This window comes from Taudactylus pleione, unplaced genomic scaffold, assembly GCF_031769625.1.
Source record: "Taudactylus pleione unplaced genomic scaffold, aTauple2 ptg000667l, whole genome shotgun sequence".
In the NCBI taxonomy this organism is placed as follows: domain Eukaryota; kingdom Metazoa; phylum Chordata; class Amphibia; order Anura; family Myobatrachidae; genus Taudactylus; species Taudactylus pleione.
In genome coordinates, this window is record NW_028285069.1 from 1,769,271 (window position 1) to 1,789,046 (window position 19,776).

At 43.1% G+C, this 19,776-nt stretch overlaps 1 protein-coding gene across 1 annotated transcript in view; it reads right to left on the reverse strand.

The window, feature by feature from the left end:
• LOC148478262 (ferroxidase HEPHL1-like) overlaps positions 1 to 19,776 on the reverse strand; it is a 129,489-nt gene that overhangs the window by 64,454 nt on the left and 45,259 nt on the right. Inside the window, exons 7-10 of the mRNA XM_088455714.1 lie at positions 10,753 to 10,892; positions 7,594 to 7,725; positions 4,573 to 4,784; positions 4,069 to 4,219 (exon numbers count right to left, since the gene is read on the reverse strand). Of these exons, the coding sequence (XP_088311840.1) occupies positions 4,069 to 4,219; positions 4,573 to 4,784; positions 7,594 to 7,725; positions 10,753 to 10,892 (635 nt within the window). The remainder of the gene's footprint in view (positions 1 to 4,068; positions 4,220 to 4,572; positions 4,785 to 7,593; positions 7,726 to 10,752; positions 10,893 to 19,776) is intronic.

A 19,776-nucleotide genomic window follows, 5' to 3' on the forward strand; every position in this document is an offset into this window, starting at 1 on the left:
CAGACAGTCCCCCAAAGGTAAACTGTGTAAAGAAATGTTAAAAAACACTTAAGGACACCCCAAAAAATCACTTTGAATTTGGGGGTGAAAAAAAATAATCTTGGGGGACAAAGATAAAAACTAGCGAACTTGACTCTGGGGGGGTCCCCAAGTATGCCCCAGGTGTTTTTTTCATTGCAGGGGCTTGTGGCTGGTGGATTTTTCATGATTTTTTCAACTTAACTTTAGGAACTTTAAAAGATGCTGACCCCCATTTTCAAGTACCCCAAATTTTCTGGGATAAGTTACTTTCTGCAAAAAAAACACCAGAATACTATTCTTCACCACTTGTACAAAAACGTTATTTAGCAGCTATTGAGCCCGTTGAAAAACACCAAATACCTTCAGCAAGCCAAATCGGGGGTACCATACTGAACCCCCATATCAGAGCATCTTTTGGGGGGTGTAGGCTGATTTCCCCAAATCTGACAGGACTTTCCACCTGTTCAAGTTTCGCCAGGTCCCGTTATCGTGTACTTCCATATTGAATACGGGGTAAAGCGGGCACGCCCGCGATACTTCTCCGCCTACAAAAGACGCGATGTAGGCAAAAAGTCTGGGAGCCGGGAAAGTATCACGGATCCGCTCTAATCTCTGTCTCTCTCTCTCATTATATAACAGATTGACCCTAGAAAATATGACTTAATGCAATACTAAATATGTACAGCAGAGAGTGGTAGAACTCCAGTCTTTCAAATTCAGATATTAAATGAATGAAATGGAGGTTGTTGATTCCTGGCAGTTATAGTTTATTCCATACTTGACTAATTTTGAAAACTAGTTTTAGGGAAATTCTAGTTGGTAGAATGCACCGTACGCTGTTGAGGGGGCGTGTCATGCTCCACCCAAAGGACGTGTCCAGATCCACATATGGGCATATATGTGCTTAAATGCTTCTTGCAAGATATTTCTATAGAACATTAGTAACAATATATTTTGGGAAGTATTGATACTAACATTGCTGCCTGCAATTCTGGATTTCTTGTTTTTAACTATTCACTATGATATTTCTTTTCTTCTCACTCAGCACAATATACATGATAAATGTGATGCCTATACAACTACTTTTGAACCTATATTTCGCCTAAATACAGTTGGTTTACCTCGTATGATAATAAATTACAGACTTATTTTAATGATCATCTTTTGCTAAAAAATGGATTTTAAAACTTTTTGTTGTATTGTCCTTTTTATGTGTTTAACTAAAGATTACTAATAAAACATTCTTACTGTCAGCCACAGCTCACACACACTAGCAACAGCAGCAGACACTGAAGACACTGATCACAGGGGTCAGGCATTCTGTGTTCCATCCTGCTATGGGTCCAACAGGGATTTGCTGAGAGATGACAGCAGAGGCTAAGGAGCCCGGACGGCAGTCACAGGCCGGGATGTACTAAGGTTACGGTGTAATTACAGCCAGTCACCGCAACCTTACTAATCACATATGTACTAACATATGCCATTAGTATTGCAAAGGACAGCTCTTACGATAAGAGCTGCCCTTTGCGAAGCAGCCAACGCTGGGTGAAGGGGTCTCCGTGGGACCCCGCCCTCTCCGAGCCCCGGGAACTTCCTGCTGGTGACCTGTGCAGGAAGTCCCGGGCTGCTCCTCCTTCTCCTCCTTGCGCCCGGAAGAAGATTAGGAGGAGGTGGAGGAGCACCGTCTGGCACGCAGGAGGCTAAGGTGTGTGGGGTGGCCAGTATGGAGAGGTGCAGGGCGGCGACGAAGCAGCGATGAGTGGATGCGGTAAGAAGCCCATAGGCTTCTACAGGGTAACAACAGGTTTTTCTGGCATTACCATCTGCACCTATAATAGGGGCTTAGTACATACGAAAATGCAGTAAAAACCAAGAAAACTGGGTTTTTAGCGCATTTTTCCTTTAGTACATCCCGGCCATAGTGACTACAGCGAATCACCGTCCTTGCTCAGAAATTCCTTGGTGGTCCCCTGGCTGCAGTAAAGAAGACAAAGAATCTGGGGGATTTGATTTACATTGTAGGGCAGTGGGAAATTAGAGTTTGAAACAGAACTCTCCCGCAGGATCCAGGATTGTAGGCAACTACAGTATGGTCTATTCACATTCACATATTGTATAGATGTAAAAATAAGAGTATACCTGAGTATATCTAATTACCATGGTACCCACAGCCCATTGGTACTAGGAAAGACCCATAGCTATTCAGCTATTCCGTTATTATTTAAAAGAAAAAATCTTTACACAAAGTGCCAGCAAGGTGTGGGCTTTAAACCAACCGCACATTGCAGGCAGTTAGTGGTTTCACCTTGCAAACCACTAAAGGAAATATTTATCATAATCCGCATTCTTAATGCGGATGCAATATATTTTTTACGCCTAAGTTCACAAAGTTTTCTCACAAATTTAGCAAAAATCTCCCACTATGCTTATCTCCAGTGCCCCCCCTCCCACAGTCAGAGATTCTTCCTGTATACCCTACCCTGGGCACTGGGTCATTGAGTGCCGGGCTGTAACTAGGGGCTTGCGAGTGGTGCTGTCGCACAGTGCGCAGGGCTTTGGGCAGGGGTGTAACCAGAGGTATGGGGACCCCATATGAAAATTTCCTCGGGCCCCCCCCACCAGCCCCGTAACACTTACACCCCCCAAGCCCTGTAACACTTACACCCCCCGAAGCCCCATAATACCTCCACCTGAGCCCGTGTGCTGCTCCATCTCTCCTCACTGAAGCTGGGAGGAGGTGTGGCTGTGGTCCGGGGATGTCATCATAGCCACGCCTCCTCATAGCTTCTAAGAGAGCCGATGTAATTTTTAATCAGGCACCGGTCTCGAGGCAATCGGAACACGCCGCTGCTGATTGGCTGCTGGTCCGCGAGTTCCTATTGGCTCGCGTTCAGCTATTGATTGAAAAGACATCTGCGCTGGCTGTACTTGGCAGGGTGCATGGAGTTGCTTGCTGGGCCGACAGGCCCCCTAAGATGCCGGCCCCATAGCAAGCGCACCCCTTGCACCCTCTATAGCAGGGGTCTTCAAACTTGGCCCTCCAGATGCTGTGGAACTACACATCCCAGCATGCACTGCACATAGTTTTAGCATGCTGTTATATCAAAAAGGTGGCAGTGCATGCTGGGATGTGTAGTTCCACAGCAGCTGGAGGGCCAAGTTTGAAGACCCCTGCTCTATAGTAACAACAGTGGCTCTGGGGGGCGGCACCATTGTTGCTCGCAGAAACTGCATGTGGGATGCTCCGGGCAGACACCCTACAGCTTGTGGATCTGCCTGGAGCTGTGTTAAGGTGCATACACACTAGACGATATGCTCCCTGAGCGATATCGTCTAGTGTGTCCCCGGCAGGCTGTGCTCAATGTCGTTCATGACATTGAGCACAGCCGCTGAACGATATCATTAGCGATATCGTTCAGCGCCGGGCTCTCTCACCCATTCCCTGACATGCAGCAACCTGACGAGGTCGTCAGGTTGGCCTGCATGTCAGCGCGATGAACGATGATGACAAACGACCTGCGGGAACGCGCGTCGTCGTCATCGTTCATCTTTTTTGTGTTAAAAATGGACGATAAAGTGGACGACTGAACGATAACGATATCGTTATCGTTCAGTCGTCCACTTTAATCGCCCAGTGTGTACGCACCATTAGGATTCTCCGGGAAGTGCTCTGCTTCCTAGAGCAGACGCACCCGCCCCCTAGGCATAAAGTGATTGCCACAGATTTAGGGGGTAGGGCAAGCACAGGGCCACATAGAGCCCGGTGTCAGCCCAGTTACTAGTGTCACTCATTCATTGTCTATATATCTCGCTGTTTGTTTTGTTTGCATTTTGCTGTCTGTTTGAACCTTTTTGTACTGATAGTGTGCATTATTGTAATTTCTCCTGTACGTTGCTATGGACACTTGCCATATAAATAAAAGATTTAGATATTAAAAGAAACAACAACAACGTTTATGCTAAATGATAAAATAAGACAAAATATATGACACTCAGACACACATATATACTTTGGATAATATACTGGATGATCGCTGTGACGTTTACCGTGCATTTTGTTTGATTCCACAAAATCCTCATCGGTTGTGATATTGGCTGATGGATTCGTAGAAAACAACTCAATGTTTTCTTCCAAGTACCAGCTGGAATTTTCATCAAAGACTGTGAATAGCAGAAAATACTCTTTCTCTATCTGTACCTGCAAACAAAGAATAGATTAGTAGTAATAGATTACATGTATATATTATCCTCAGCACAGGCCAGCCGGGAACTCTGGTTGTGCTGTATGCATTCCGGTACCATCATGCACTTAACTTGTAAGCAATCAGCATACCTCCCAATATTCTAATAGGCCATCGCTGGACTTCTCGCACACGCCATAGACCTCATGGCAGCTAGGACACGCCCCTTGGTATATGAATTTTGGAGGGGTACCCATGTGTCACGTCCCCATTTCTCATCACACCGGGGGGGGGGTGAGCCCAGCACTCCCCACATTAAATGGACATTGCAACTGTGCACGCAGCATCCATCCATCAGGGTTATAATTACCTGTGTGCTGTTAGAGAGTAGGGAGCCTCTTCTACAAACCAGCAGGGGACCCACCAGTCCGGAGTTAGTGTCCATTACTGGGTCAGCTGCTGAATAATAGAGGTAAGTCAGGCAATTCGGATCGTGGTCGGTAGGTCCATCTTCTAGGACTTTCCAAGTGTAGGTGAAGGTGTCTCCTGGTTTTACGTTAGATCCATGTTTCACAACAGCACCTTCCACAAAAACACAATTCTGACAATAAAATAACAATATAGTCACAAGTGTTAATTACATTTTGTTTTATTTTACCCTCAGATTACTTTCATTTATTAGGCTTGTATATATCCAGCTAAAACTTTTACTGAACCTGCTGCCTCATCTTTCTGGCTTTGTCCTGCGCTATCTGGCCATGTATTTCTAGTATCAGGGTCAGGGTAATTCTGTCACCATGGGATACGGCACAGCTGCTGCAGTGCTGTGTGCACTATGGTATCTGGAGCACAGGTAACAGGCACCAGAGACGGGACCCATAAGCCTTTGAGCCCCATAGCAATGGCACCCCCTGCACCCACTATAGCTGGCCAACCTTAGTGTGATGCCTGCCGGTAAGGGGAAAAAGTGAACATCACAGCCATGGGCCTGGGTAGGAGGCAATGCGATCCTGGGGACCCTTGATGCCTTTTTGAGTGTAAATTGAGGGGAGAAGCACCCCCGTATTACCAGGGTGTAAGTGCCTCATATTAGGAGAAAAGGGGAGTCCTTTTGCAAAAACCTCCAGCACCCTGAAGGAGAGGGGTGTTACTGCGACAGGGTCCCATGGTAAGATAGCAAGCGCTGCTTGGTTGTGCATAACAGAATATGGGCCTGATTGTGAGCTGGACAGATCTTAGTGCACAGCAGGGGTGTATCTAGGGATCCAAGCGCTCCTGGCAATGTAATGGACTGGAGCCCCCCTCCCCCCCCTATGCAGTGCCCCCAGTAGTAATCCCCCATATGCTTCATTGCCCCCAGTAGTTGTCCCCCCTATACAGTGCCCCCAGTAGTAAACCCCCCTATGCTGCATTGCCCCCAGTAGTAGTTCCCCTTATACAGTGCCCCCAGTAGTAATCCCCCCTATGCTGCATTGCACCCAGTAGTAGTCCCCCCTATACAGTGCCCCCAGTAGTAGTCCCCTCTATGCTGCATTTCCCCCAGTAGTAGTCCCCCCTATATAGTGCCCCCAGTTGTGGTCCCCCTATACAGTGCCCCCAGTAGTAGTCCCCCCTAAACAGTGCCCACAGTAGTGGCCACCCCCCCTAAAGTGCCCCCAGTAGTGGCCCCCCTATACAGTGCCCCCCCTTGTCCCCCTGCTGTGCCAGGCTTACACACACACATACACACAGAAGAAAAAAAAATACAACTTACCTGATTCCCGCTCCTGACGAGACCACCGCTATCCACTCCGAGTCCCGGCTCTTCTCTTGCACTATGCACTGGCAGCTGTGCGTGTTTGTAAACTGTGTAGGGCAGACCGCTCTCACTGCGGTCTGCCCTACACTTGTGGGGCCAGGGGACTAGCAGGGGTAGTCCACCCCTTGGCTGCTGGTGACACTGCCGGACGGCGCCCCTCCTTTGGTCGGCACCCCTGGCGAGTGCCATCCTGGCCAATGGGTAGAATCGCCCATGGTGCACAGGTGCAAATGGCGAGCTTTTACGCTTTTTGCATATCTCAGTCCTATTCTGAGTTGGGCAGAAGATCTGACTTTCTGTGAAATAGGCCGTTTTGAGATGGGAACTGGGTGGTGACAACGTGACAATGTGATCACACGTAACTGCACCGACTTGTAGGTGTGAGTTTAATGGTGGCAGTGTGGTGGGAATGTATGAAAAGCTCCGTGTGATTCTGGTGTCGGCATTCTGAGTGCCGGCATCCCATCCAGAGTATGGAAGCTGCTATGAATCTGGTGTAACTTTTGCGTGAGCACCGCCGATGCTGTTTCATACAAAAGTAAAAACTGAGTATAAAACAAAACCGGATTGCTGGGGCAGTGGCGTCACAAGGGGGTGCGGGCCGTAACCGGGTGTCACCCGCCGAGGGGTGACACCAAGGTGCAGACTCCCCCTCAGTGACAGGAGCTGGGTGCTACACTGTAGAATTACGTGCAGCACTAGGCTCCTGACATAGTGAGGGAGCCGGCACTTCAGACAAGCTGGTCCCCTGGGGAAGCCGGCACCCCCTGTGTGACAAAAACAGGGCTCGGACAGCGAGGCCACGCCCCTCCCGCGAGGTCATGCCCATTCTCCCCGGCACGCGACATAGCCGTGTGAACTACGAACCCAGCCATCGCTACTCCCCGCATGGGTGTTTAATGAGGTAGGGACACCACTGCTGGGGTGCAATGATTTATGTGCTGGCCCTTATATTTCCATGTTGCTTTATGCTAATATATAATATTTCTGGTTTTCGCTATATTTTCTATCTTTACCCGGTACAGACTTTAGATTCAGCAATCCTTTATATTGCATATATACACATTTTCCATCCCGCGAGTAATATCCTGACTGACTGATCAGGTCCAGCCCTCCTGTATAAGTCTATGTGCTTACTCCTGAGCCCATCTCAAGGCCTCATATTCACTTGTGTTACAAAACCTTTTGTACAAACACCACTGAAGTGAACACCCCTGAAAAATGCAAACTCCTTAGCTATGCGGTTGTTCATATTCAGTAGCGAGAGACAGAAGTATATGGAACAAGCAGTATTTGGGAATATGCTAACTTCCCGAACACAAGTGACAACTTGTCTGTGGTGCGGGGCCACTGAAAACAATGATTTCCATTTGAGGCCCATTTAAAATGCATTGTCCTGGCATGCAAAAAATTGACGCCAGTGGATACCAAACATCGTACAGAATAAACTAAAAGCCACTGGACATTACTTAAACAATACAATTATCTTGTGGAAAAGCTGCTCAACTATAAATCACTGGATTAATATAACATATTTTTATTTTTGATTATTACATGATACTGATGCTAAATAACACAAACGTGGTGACTTACCATCTAAATATGGCGCACCCTCAGAATCTTTGCTAAATGACACCCCGTGAGGCATCACGCTGTAGTTCCTGTCAGCCATATTGGAAAACACAACCAAGATGGTGTCGCCCACTTCAGCTTTGATGACTGGGCCTAAACATAAACATTAACAATTAATCAGTGGTTAGTTTCAGTTAATAAAATCAGTGAATTATGGTTGCATAATAAATTGCTTTTCTTGTAAGTCCTCTGTAGCAGCAATTACATTGGTTTAACTCCCACGTAAGTTAGGTAAAAAATTAGGTATATAAGATTAAAAAATAAGCAAAATAAATTTCTCACTTATAGGCCTACTTATTAAATACTTGTGGCATATCCTCCCTAAGGGGTCTATTCATAAAGATAACTAAAAATGAATTGTTACCTTATATATTGCATCGGTTCGATGCGATATATAGCTTTGTTAAGTAGCAATTCATGTATACTTACCACTCTGACGTCTTCATGCGCTGTCCAGGGGTCCGGCGGTCCTGTCTTCGGCTGCGATCCAGGGTGAGCAGCAGGGAGGCGAAGGCAGGTCCTTCCTGTGCATGCGCCATCGGCTCAGGTCAGGGAAGGCTGCAGTGGCTGCTGGGACATCAAGGGGGCAGAGCCAGTACCGGGAGCCGGAGACTGCGGGCAGAAGACAGGAAGGTAAGCAATTTCCCTGCCCGCTTCTTGGCGGTATTCAGATTACGCTATCCTGAGATGACGAAATCTGAACACAAAGGAGAAGTGGAAAGCAGAGCTTTCCGTCCTTTAATAAATGTCATCATGGATGAATCACATCATGCTTCCATGCTTACAGAGAAACGACAGTACTGCAAATTCCACAGCATTCACAGTTCTTATACGGTACAGGAATAGATCCCCTTCAGTAGATGTACCCTGACGTCATCAGTTACTATCCACGTGTACATAGAGGGGAAATGTAAAGCATCTTGTCCGAAGCAAGCCCACTAGGGTACAAATTTCTTCTTTTGGTGGCCTGTATGGCCAGTGGAACCAGGGGCGGAACTAGCGGCGGTGTAGCCGGTGCATTGCACCGGGGCCCGCTGTGGTGCAGGGGCCCATAGCCACTCCTGCACCGCCGCTAGTCCCCCGGGCCCCACAAGTGTAGGGCAGACCGCAGCGAGAGCAGTCTGCCCTACACAGTTCACAACCACTGTGTGTTTGTAATAGCAGCCGATGAGAGTCAGACAGACTCTCATTGGCTGCTGCGTCGTCCACGGAGGGAGCCGGCTGGAGCTCACTCATGAGCTCCGTCTTCCAGCTCCCTCTGCAGCGGGTGATGGGAGAGATGTCACGTCATGACGTCTCTCTCATCCCATGGTGCAGAGCGAGAGCGGGCCGGGAGGAGGTCCAGACAGCGGCGGTCATTGGCAGGAGCGGGGATCAGGTAAGTTGTGTGTTTTTTGTTTGTTTGTTTGTGTAAGGGGGCACTTGCACAGCATAAGGGGAGGGGGTGCTACTATGGGGGCATTGGCACAGCATATGAGCTACTGGGGGCACTTTATAGGGTGGGGGGGCGCTACTATGGCCACTGTATAGGGGAGGGCCGCTACTGGGGGCATTGTATGGGGGGGCTCACTACTACTGGGGGCACTGCATAGGGGGCTACTACTGGGGTCACTGCATAGGGAGGATTACAACTGGGGGCACTGCATAGGGGGGCTACTACTGGGGTCACTACATAGGGGGTCTACTACTGGGGGCACTGCATAGGGGGGACTACTACTGGGGCACTGCATAGGGGGGACTACTACTGGGGGCACTGCATAGGGGGGATTACTATTGGGGGCACTGCATAGGGGGGATTACTACTGGGGGCACTGCATAGGGGGGGATTACTACTGGAGGCACTGCATAGGGGGGAATTACTGCTGGGGGCTCTGCATAGGGGGGATTACTACTGGGGGCACTCCATAGGGGGGACTACAACTGGGGGAACTGCATAGGGGGATTACTACTGGGGGCACTGCATAGGGGGGCTACTACTGGAGGCACTGCATAGGGGGGACTACTACTGGGAGCAATGCATAATGGGGACTACTACTCGGGGCACTGCATAAGGAGGACCACTTCTGGGGGCACTGCATAGGGGGGCCCAAAGAATATTCTTGCACCTGGGCCCACCACTCTCTAGGTCCGCCACTGAATGGAACCATACTTACACCCTCACTGCACGTCACTTCCAGGTACATCTAATGAAGGGGATCTATACACTACCGCTCTATTATAGCTAGCCTGGCCCATGTTTTGTGATGCGGTTCTGCTCCTGGAGAGCAGCAGGCTGGTGTTCCCACCACATGCAGCATCAGATGTTGCGCCGTCCATTACCGATGAAAAGGTAACCCCCAAAAAAACCTGCTACCTGATCTTCCTACAGTACCTTAGCGACAGGAAAAGACACAGGGGATGAGGAGGAGCTGCATTATATACCATTCTGAAACATGTATTTTTAATTTTATATACTGTACTTGTTTGTCTCTACCTAACTTAGAGGGGATGTAACCCATTGTAAGGGTTGGCATGTAGTTGGCATAAAGTTTATATAGTTTACTCCATTTAACTTGAAAATGTCATCCTTGCCGTTATGTGTGATCTGGAAGATCCTAGTGGGATGTACAGAGGGCCATGGCGAGAGCCATGGCACCATCATGACCCCATCCAATGATGTACGGTGCAGTGGTCTGTAGCATCACACAGCAGGTGGCGAGGCCATGTGGTGCGAATTGCCGCACCTCACATCATAAAGCCCTCATCCACTTCCGGGTCAGTGGCTTGACCTCCTGCGAGTCCAGGAGGACTTCACAAAATTCAGGGGTCACCAGAACATTCCAGGTGAGTGTAGAACATCTAATACTGGTATTTTGTCTACTGGATAAAACTCCAGCTATCAGTTCACTTGCAACACATAGTTCCTCATACCTCAGTGACGTAGTCCTAGTGATTAATGGTGATTTTTCATGAGTCATGAAAATTGGTTCAGCCCACAAAATGGCTGCTTCCCACTACATTCTGAGAATGGTACATTATAAAGGACAATAAGCCATATGTATCGTATCGCACCTCTATGTGCACTGTATTAATAAAAGGACCTGTACATGTAATACATTATATAGAAACAGTGATTTATACCCAGTATTCCAAGATGTTCCTCATCTTTAGATCTGTTCTTCTTAGTACTAAATGATTCATCCGTATACTCTGTGTAACGGGCCTTCACATAAGAGCCACCGATCCGGTCACTTCCCTTTGTAAAAAAGGTTGCGGAGTTACTGGAAAACAAAATGTTTATGTGAGAGAAGAATATGTATTTATGAAAGCCAGGCACATTGTTACCTACAACTTAACAAACTTTTAATTTAAATTTTTTTTTCTAATTAGCTTGTGACACTGAATTGTCTACTGTAATTAAAATATTTCCCTCCACACACTGATTGTCAGATTTATCAAAATGTTATGGGGTTTTTGTGTTTCCACCTGTTTATACAAGTGTTACCGTTGGCAATAACATTGTTATCGCTGGTAATGGTTTCCTCAGTTTTATTCAACCAGTATTGTGGATGGTGGTACAACTACCTCTTCTCTTATCAACACAATGGCTCCTGAAAGTTGTGGAAAGGATCATACACATTAGACGATTTGCTCCCTGAAAGATAACGTCTGGTGTGTCCCTGGCAGGGTGTGCTCAATGTCGTTCATTAATGATATCGGTCAGCGCCCGGCTCTCTCCCCCATTCCCCAACATGCAGCAACCTGACGATATCGTCAGGTTGGCCTGCATGTTTACCCAATGAACGACAATGACGAACGACCCGCGGGAATGCTCATCGTCGTTATCGTTCATCGTTTTGGTGTAAAAAATGGACGATATAGTGAATGACCGATCGATAACAATATCGTTTATCGTTCAGTCGTCCACTTTATCGCCCAGTGTGTACGTACCAGAAAGAGACTGAGGTGGTTGAAGGTGTGTGCTAGCTAAGCACGCCATGCTGCCAGCCAAGTCCTGTGCACACCTCCTGTGCAGACCACACCTCATAGCACTGCTCACACTCCTGCATCATTAGTCATTCCCCTGGTGGCACACAATAAACCCTTCGAAAAATGTCAGCTCCAGGCCCACATAGACTTTAATCTGGCTCTGGTAACGGTTAACTGTAGCAGACCATTGTCACTGGAGCACCTAAGCATTGCTCAACTATGTTTTGTTACATTGTGCAATCAGTGATATTTCATTGCTGCAATTTGCCTTGATAAAAGTAACCCAGCCTCATCACAGCAGTAAATGCGGACACATCGCTAAGATTCCAGTGTAAAGAAAAACACACTGAGTCACCCCCACTAAACAGAACCAGCAATAGTGTGTCTGCCATACCCAAAGACAAGGGAGGGGTATGTTTTTTTTTTTTTACAGGCCCCAGCCTAGGGCTGGTGAAATCACGGTGGTGGACCCCCACATTTCGGGTCTCCACTCTATGGTCCCACCCACTCTGGCTGGTCAAGCCTAGTACTGGTAATGGAAACTTGGTGACCACATGCTCTTTGTCATTCCTCTCCAATTTTTCCAGTACCAATCTAGGCAGAAGTGCTAGTGCTGGTTCTGTTTAGAGGGGGGGAGGGTGTTCTATGCATTTGATTATTTACATGTTTAACTTAAAGATAATTATAGCAGCTAGATCACTGCCCTGAGGCCGGCCAATTGTTTAGCAAAAAACAAATATTAATACTCCAAGCGCTTCACGAGTATGAGAATAATGCTGCAAAGGTGCTGAGTGTTCACCCACAAAGACACTCCAAATAGACACAGACAAATATATAGGTGCACCCTGCGCAGAAAACTCAATAGGGAATGAATTTAAAACAAATGTTGTTCAATTGATAATACAAAATTAATTGTTGATATTCCCACCAGATGTAAAAAAATTTTAAATAGGTCTTTTAGAATGAAATAAATGAATAAATAGGGGAAAAAATATAAGTCCAATGTCACCATAAATGAATAAATCCAATTAAAAAAGTTTCTTCATAAAAACATGGTAAACGTCTTTCTTCTTATAGTACACTGGTCTGCCCAAAGTCACATAAGCCACTCAAATTCCTCTTCAAACACTATGGTACCTCTTGTTCCTCAAATATAAAAACAAGGGAAAATCGCAATAGTGTGATACAGTAATTTTATTTAGAATGACAATTTAAAAGTGATTAAGAGGCTGCGTACCAGACAAAAGGGTGTATAAAAACACCATCAAGCATTTGTAGAAACCATAGGGTACCTCCTGGGATCAAGAATCCACCCACTGTGCTTTTTGGTCTGGATCAGCTCCTCCTCAACCATCCACCAACGCATTTCAGCTTCAAAAAAAGCCTTTTTCAAGGTGTACTGGGCTAGACCAAAAATTCCTCTTTATAACCCCCCTCCTATCATTTCATTGGCTGACAGTATACCACATGTGGTTAATAGGGGTAAAGCTTGTTCCATGCAATAATACAGATTACATAGTGTTACTATATAGCAACTCCCAACAAAGGAATATACTTTTGTGTTCCCCAAGGTTGATATGAGGTAGACTGTAAATGTCCTTACTATTATTTGTCCTCGCGTGCGTTCCACCGCGATGTGCGCGTGGAACGCACATACTTCCGTTTGTTGATGCCGGAAGTAGGTCATGCGCTCCACCGCACTGAATGTGTGGAACGCATACCTCCATTTTTGTCATTGTGCGTTCCACCGCAATGTGCGCACACACTTCCGGATATTGACACCGGATGTGGATAGTCCGCCGGGTGTCATCAACAAGGATCATGCGTTCCACCACGATGAATGCGTGTTCCACGCATTCATCGTGGTGGAACGCATGTTTCCCTGCCGAGCTGCTGTTGAAAATAGTGTTGTCTCTTGTTTTTCAACCGGACAACCTAGGCTTATTTATTCTCCCTGACGGGCACTCTAAAATTAACCGGGTTCAATAACAAAGTATAATACTATATTGCAGTAATTCATATTCCTCCGGTAACCATCACCGGAAGTAATTATTATTTTTTTTTTTTTATGTGTTCCAAGGATGCAATATCCTGGAACACATATGACTCCTCCTTACACATGAATAATTGATACATGTACAGTGGTACCACATGACGAATAGTTAATTTGGGAACCCCACAGGTTAGATAGATACCTCCATGGGGGACACAATTACATATTTTAAAATCATACATATGTAAGAATAATAAAAGCAGCAATCAAAACAATATATGTACAGTAATATGATAAAAGAACCTTATAAAGGAATCTTATAAAAGAACACATGATAATATAAAAATACTAAAAGATATTTAAATATTAATTAAGAATAAATATAAAATGGTTAAGAAGCAACTATAAAAACCATTTAAGCTCAAAATCCATATTCATTCCTTTGGGATGGAGAGTTCCCATTTCATAAATTGTTTTCATTTCGGTTTGAGCTAAATTGTTTTCTATGTTCTTTTTTCTCCAATGTTTTTCTACCAGTTTTATACCTAACACTCTATGAACCCCATTTATGGAACTATTGTGATATTCTTTAAAATGTTGAGATACTGAGTGTTTCTCGAACCCCTTTTTTATATTCCTTACATGTTCGGCCCATCTTTCTTTTAAGGACCTAGTGGTTCGCCCTATGTACTGTAGTCCACATTTGCATTCAATTAGATGAATACAATTAGTACTATTACATGTAATGAATTGTGTAATATCATAATTAATTCCTGTATGGCTAGAGCTGTATTGTACTGATTTATTTGATTGTGTTACGTGATTTTTGCACATCTGGCATAGTCCACAACGGTAAAAACCTTTTGTTCTGATCCTATTATTCCTCTTTAAGGGGACTGCGCTTTTTACTAATCTATTTCTTAAATTTTCTGCTCTTCTATAAATAAAATGGGGTTTCTCTGGAATCAGGGTCTTTAAAATAGGGTCTTTTAATAAAAGGTGCCAATATTTCCTTATTAATTTTTCAACTGTTTTATATTGTCCATTATAAGTGGTAATAAATGGTAATTTCAATTTATTTTCATCCATTTTTTTAGTTTTGGGTACCAACAATGTTTCTCTGTTAATTTCTTTCATTTCCTTCACCGGTATTTCCAATTCTTTCCTAGAATAGCCTTTGGCTTCAAATTTCTTTTGTAAAATCTCTACCTGTTCAGAGAAAACTTCTTTTTCGGTGCAGTTTCGTCTCACTCGCCTCATTTGGCCTTTCGGTATGTTTTTTAACCATACTGGATGATGATTATTATTTATATTTATATATGCATTGCTGTCTGTAGGTTTATTATAATTCTTTGTATGTATATTGTTTTCCTTAATATATATGATAAGATCTAAAAAAAATTATTTCTAATTTACTATAATTAAATAAAAGCTGAATGTTAAAATCATTTTGATTCAGTTTGTTGCAAAAAGTGTTCAATTCTTCTTCTCCTCCTTTCCAAACAAAAATAATGTCGTCTATGAATCTGTACCACAAGACAATGTTCCCTCTAAATTCATTATTTGTCCATATATGATTTTCTTCCCATAAGCCCATGAATAAATTAGCATAGGAAGGGGCAAAGCGGGTCCCCATAGCGGTCCCTCGTTTTTGTTCATAAAAAGTGCCTTTGTGCCAAAAAAAGTTGTTATTTGAAATAAAATAAATACTATCCAGAATAAAATAAATTTTTCACTTGCAAATTTCACTCTGTTCCAAAAATAATTTGGTAGCTTCTATACCTCTAGTGTGGTCTATGATGGTATAGAGACTACTGACATCTGCCGTTACAAGGATATAATTGTCTCGCCATTCTATATCTTTGATTTTGTTGAGGATGTCAGTGGTATCCTTAATATATGATTTTAATTTTATTACTTCGGGTTGTAAATGGTAATCTGTAAAATGTGACAAATTAGAGGTCACTGATTCTGTGCCGGCCACAATGGGTCTTCCTGGGGGATCATCTAAACTTTTGTGGATTTTAGGTAATATGTAAAAAACAGGGAAGGAGGGGTTATCTCTGATGATATATTTAATTTCATTCTCCGTAATTGTGTTATCCTCTTTATACCTATTTAACAATTTAACCAATTCTTTTTCAATCCTTTCACTTGGATTGGTTTTAAGGGGTTTGTATGTGGTTCTATCATTTAATTGGCGAGAAATTTCTTTTTCATATTTATTGGTATCCATTATCACAATACCTCTCCCTTTATCTGCTGGTTTGATAGTAATCATTTCATTACTTTCAAGATTCTTAATTGCTTCTCTCTCTTTTCTATTCATGTTACTCTTGATTTTCTGCCATGTAGGTTTGATCTCATCCAGTTCATCACAGATAGCTTTTTGGAAACTTTCGATGAAACACCCTCGGTTGAATGTAGGGTTAAAATTGGATTTTGGTTTGAATATTTCTATTTTACTATTTTCAATCCCCGTTTTATTGTGGAAATATTTTTTTAGAGATATTTTTCTTACAAATTTTTGAAGGTCTACATAGGTTTGAAATTTGTTTAATTTGGAAGTCGGGGCAAATTTTAATCCCTTCTGTAATGCTGAGTTCTCCTCTTGTGAGAGTTCATGTGTACTCAAAGTATAAATTTTAGTTTCAACTTGATCTTGATTTTCCGATACATTTTCACTAATTTCTACATTTTCGTTAGTTTTTTTACTTTTGGTAGTCCCTTTTCCCCTAGATCCCCTTTTGTGTTTCATTTTCTTTTTCTTTAAGCCTATTGTCAGAAGTTTCTGTACCTTTTCTGACTCCTTTCTAAAAAAGTCCGGTCATTTAGAATCCTAAATCTATTTGTGGAATTTCCTTTATCCAGACGATAATTATCAGAATGCCATTCATCTTTGATAATATAACGGTCACTGACTCGAGGTGTTCTATAACGTCTCTCATAATTTTTTGTTTCAAAGGGTCTTTTGTCTCTATTGTCATTATAATATCCTCTATTCTCATTCCATCGTGTTTCCCTATAAGGAATTCTTTCATTCCTTCTTTTTTCCTTATGTTTCCAATCCACCCTCCATGGAGTTTTGTAACTTCTTCTAGGTGGGGTTATAATCTCACTAATACAATTACACGGGGTACTGGTGTTTCCTTGTGTGTATATACTCTCTGTGAATGATTTGTCAAGTTCTAGACTTTTTGGGATATCCTCCCCATTTCCCCCATAGTTTCTATCTCTTAGAAACTTTTTTTGTTTTCGTAAAATGATTTCTTTCTCTTTTCTCACTATTCTCTCTTTCATCTCCTTTTCTAATTTAAGATATTCTTCATGTTCTCTACAGGGTTGTATTAATGTAGTTAACCTTGTTAATTGATCTTCTATATCCTTCAAATTTTTCTTTCTCTCTTGTATAATGAGATTAATGAGTGAGAAGGAGCATTCTTCTAAAATCTTATCCCATTTCAAATAAAAATCTTCGCTTTCCTTATTCCCTGCCGTAGTTTTTTTAATTCTCAAACCTTTCGGTATCATCCCTTCTGCTATATATTTTTCCAATGTTGCGGTTTCCCACCACAATCTACTCTCTTTATATAGCGTGGATTCCAATTTTTTCATATTAAACTCCAGATTTTCTTCAGATAGTGAGTTTTCTAGATTATCTTGTATATTTCCTGTTTGGAAAACTGAATTTAATAATAATCTATGTTGTTCACGATATCCCAACATGATGCAGCTCGGATTAAAAAGGGTAACTGAATATGCACAAAACAAATATTAATACTCCAAGCGCTTCACGAGTATGAGAATAATGCTGCAAAGGTGCTGAGTGTTCACCCACAAAGACACTCCAAATAGACACAGACAAATATATAGGTGCACCCTGCGCAGAAAACTCAATAGGAAATGAATTTAAAACAAATGTTGTTCAATTGATAATACAAAATTAATTGTTGATATTCCCACCAGATGTAAAAAAAATTTAAATCGGTCTTTTAGAATGAAATAAATGAATAAATAGGGAAAAAAATATAAGTCCAATGTCACCATAAATGAATAAATCCAATTAAAAAAGTTTCTTCATAAAAACATGGTAAACGTCTTTCTTCTTATAGTACACTGGTCTGCCCAAAGTCACATAAGCCACTCAAATTCCTCTTCAAACACTATGGTACCTCTTGTTCCTCAAATATAAAAACAAGGGAAAATCGCAATAGTGTGATACAGTAATTTTATTTAGAATGACAATTTAAAAGTGATTAAGAGGCTGCGTACCAGACAAAAGGGTGTATAAAAACACCATCAAGCATTTGTAGAAACCATAGGGTACCTCCTGGGATCAAGAATCCACCCACTGTGCTTTTTGGTCTGGATCAGCTCCTCCTCAACCATCCACCAACGCGTTTCAGCTTCAAAAAAAGCCTTTATCAAGGTGTACTGGGCTAGACCAAAAATTCCTCTTTATAACTCCCCTCCTATCATTTCATTGGCTGACAGTATACCACATGTGGTTAATAGGGGTAAAGCTTGTTCCATGCAATAATACAGATTACATAGTGTTAGTATATAGCAACTCCCAACAAAGGAATATACTTTTGTGTTCCCCAAGGTTGATATGAGGTAGACTGTAAATGTCCCTACTATTATTTGTCCTCGCGTGCGTTCCACCGCGATGTGCGCGTGGAACGCACATACTTCCGTTTGTTGATGCCGGAAGTAGGTCATGCGCTCCACCGCACTGAATGTGTGGAACGCATACCTCCATTTTTGTCATTGTGCGTTCCACCGCAATGTGCGCACACACTTCCGGATATTGACACCGGATGTGGATAGTCTGCCGGGTGTCATCAACAAGGATCATGCGTTCCACCACGATGAATGCGTGGAACGCATGTTTCCCTGCCGAGCTGCTGTTGAAAATAGTGTTGTCTCTTGTTTTTCAACCGGACAACCTAGGCTTATTTATTCTCCCTGACGGGCACTCTAAAATTAACCGGGTTCAATAACAAAGTATAATACTATATTGCAGTAATTCATATTCCTCCGGTAACCATCACCGGAAGTAATTTTTTTTTTTTTTTTATGCGTTCCAAGGATGCAATATCCTGGAACACATATGACTCCTCCTTACACATGAATAATTGATACATGTACAGTGGTACCACATGACGAATAGTTAATTTGGGAACCCCACAGGTTAGATAGATACCTCCATGGGGGACACAATTACATATTTTAAAATCATACATATGTAAGAATAATAAAAGCAGCAATCAAAACAATATATGTACAGTAATATGATAAAAGAACCTTATAAAGGAATCTTATAAAAGAACACATAAGATTCCTTTATAAGGTTCTTTTATCATATTACTGTACATATATTGTTTTGATTGCTGCTTTTATTATTCTTACATATGTATGATTTTAAAATATGTAATTGTGTCCCCCATGGAGGTATCTATCTAACCTGAGGGGTTCCCAAATTAACTATTCATCATGTGGTACCACTGTACATGTATCAATTATTCATGTGTAAGGAGGAGTCATATGTGTTCCAGGATATCGCATCCTTGGAACGCATAAAAAAAAAAAAAAATTACTTCCGGTGATGGTTACCGGAGGAATATGAATTACTGCAATATAGTATTATACTTTGTTATTGAACCCGGTTAATTTTAGAGTGCCCGTCAGGGAGAATAAATAAGCCTAGGTTGTCCGGTTGAAAAACAAGAGACAACACTATTTTCAACAGCAGCTCGGCAGGGAAACATGCGTTCCACGCATTCATCGTGGTGGAACGCATGATCCTTGTTGATGACACCCGGCAGACTATCCACATCCGGTGTCAATATCCGGAAGTGTGTGCGCACATTGCGGTGGAACGCACAATGACAAAAATGGAGGTATGCGTTCCACACATTCAGTGCGGTGGAGTGCATGACCTACTTCCGGCATCAACAACCGGAAGTATGTGCGTTCCATGCGCACATCGCGGTGGAACGCACGCGAGGACAAATAATAGTAAGGACATTTACAGTCTACCTCATATCAACCTTGGGGAACACAAAAGTATATTCCTTTGTTGGGAGTTGCTATATACTAACACTATGTAATCTGTATTATTGCATGGAACAAGCTTTACCCCTATTAACCACATGTGGTATACTGTCAGCCAATGAAAT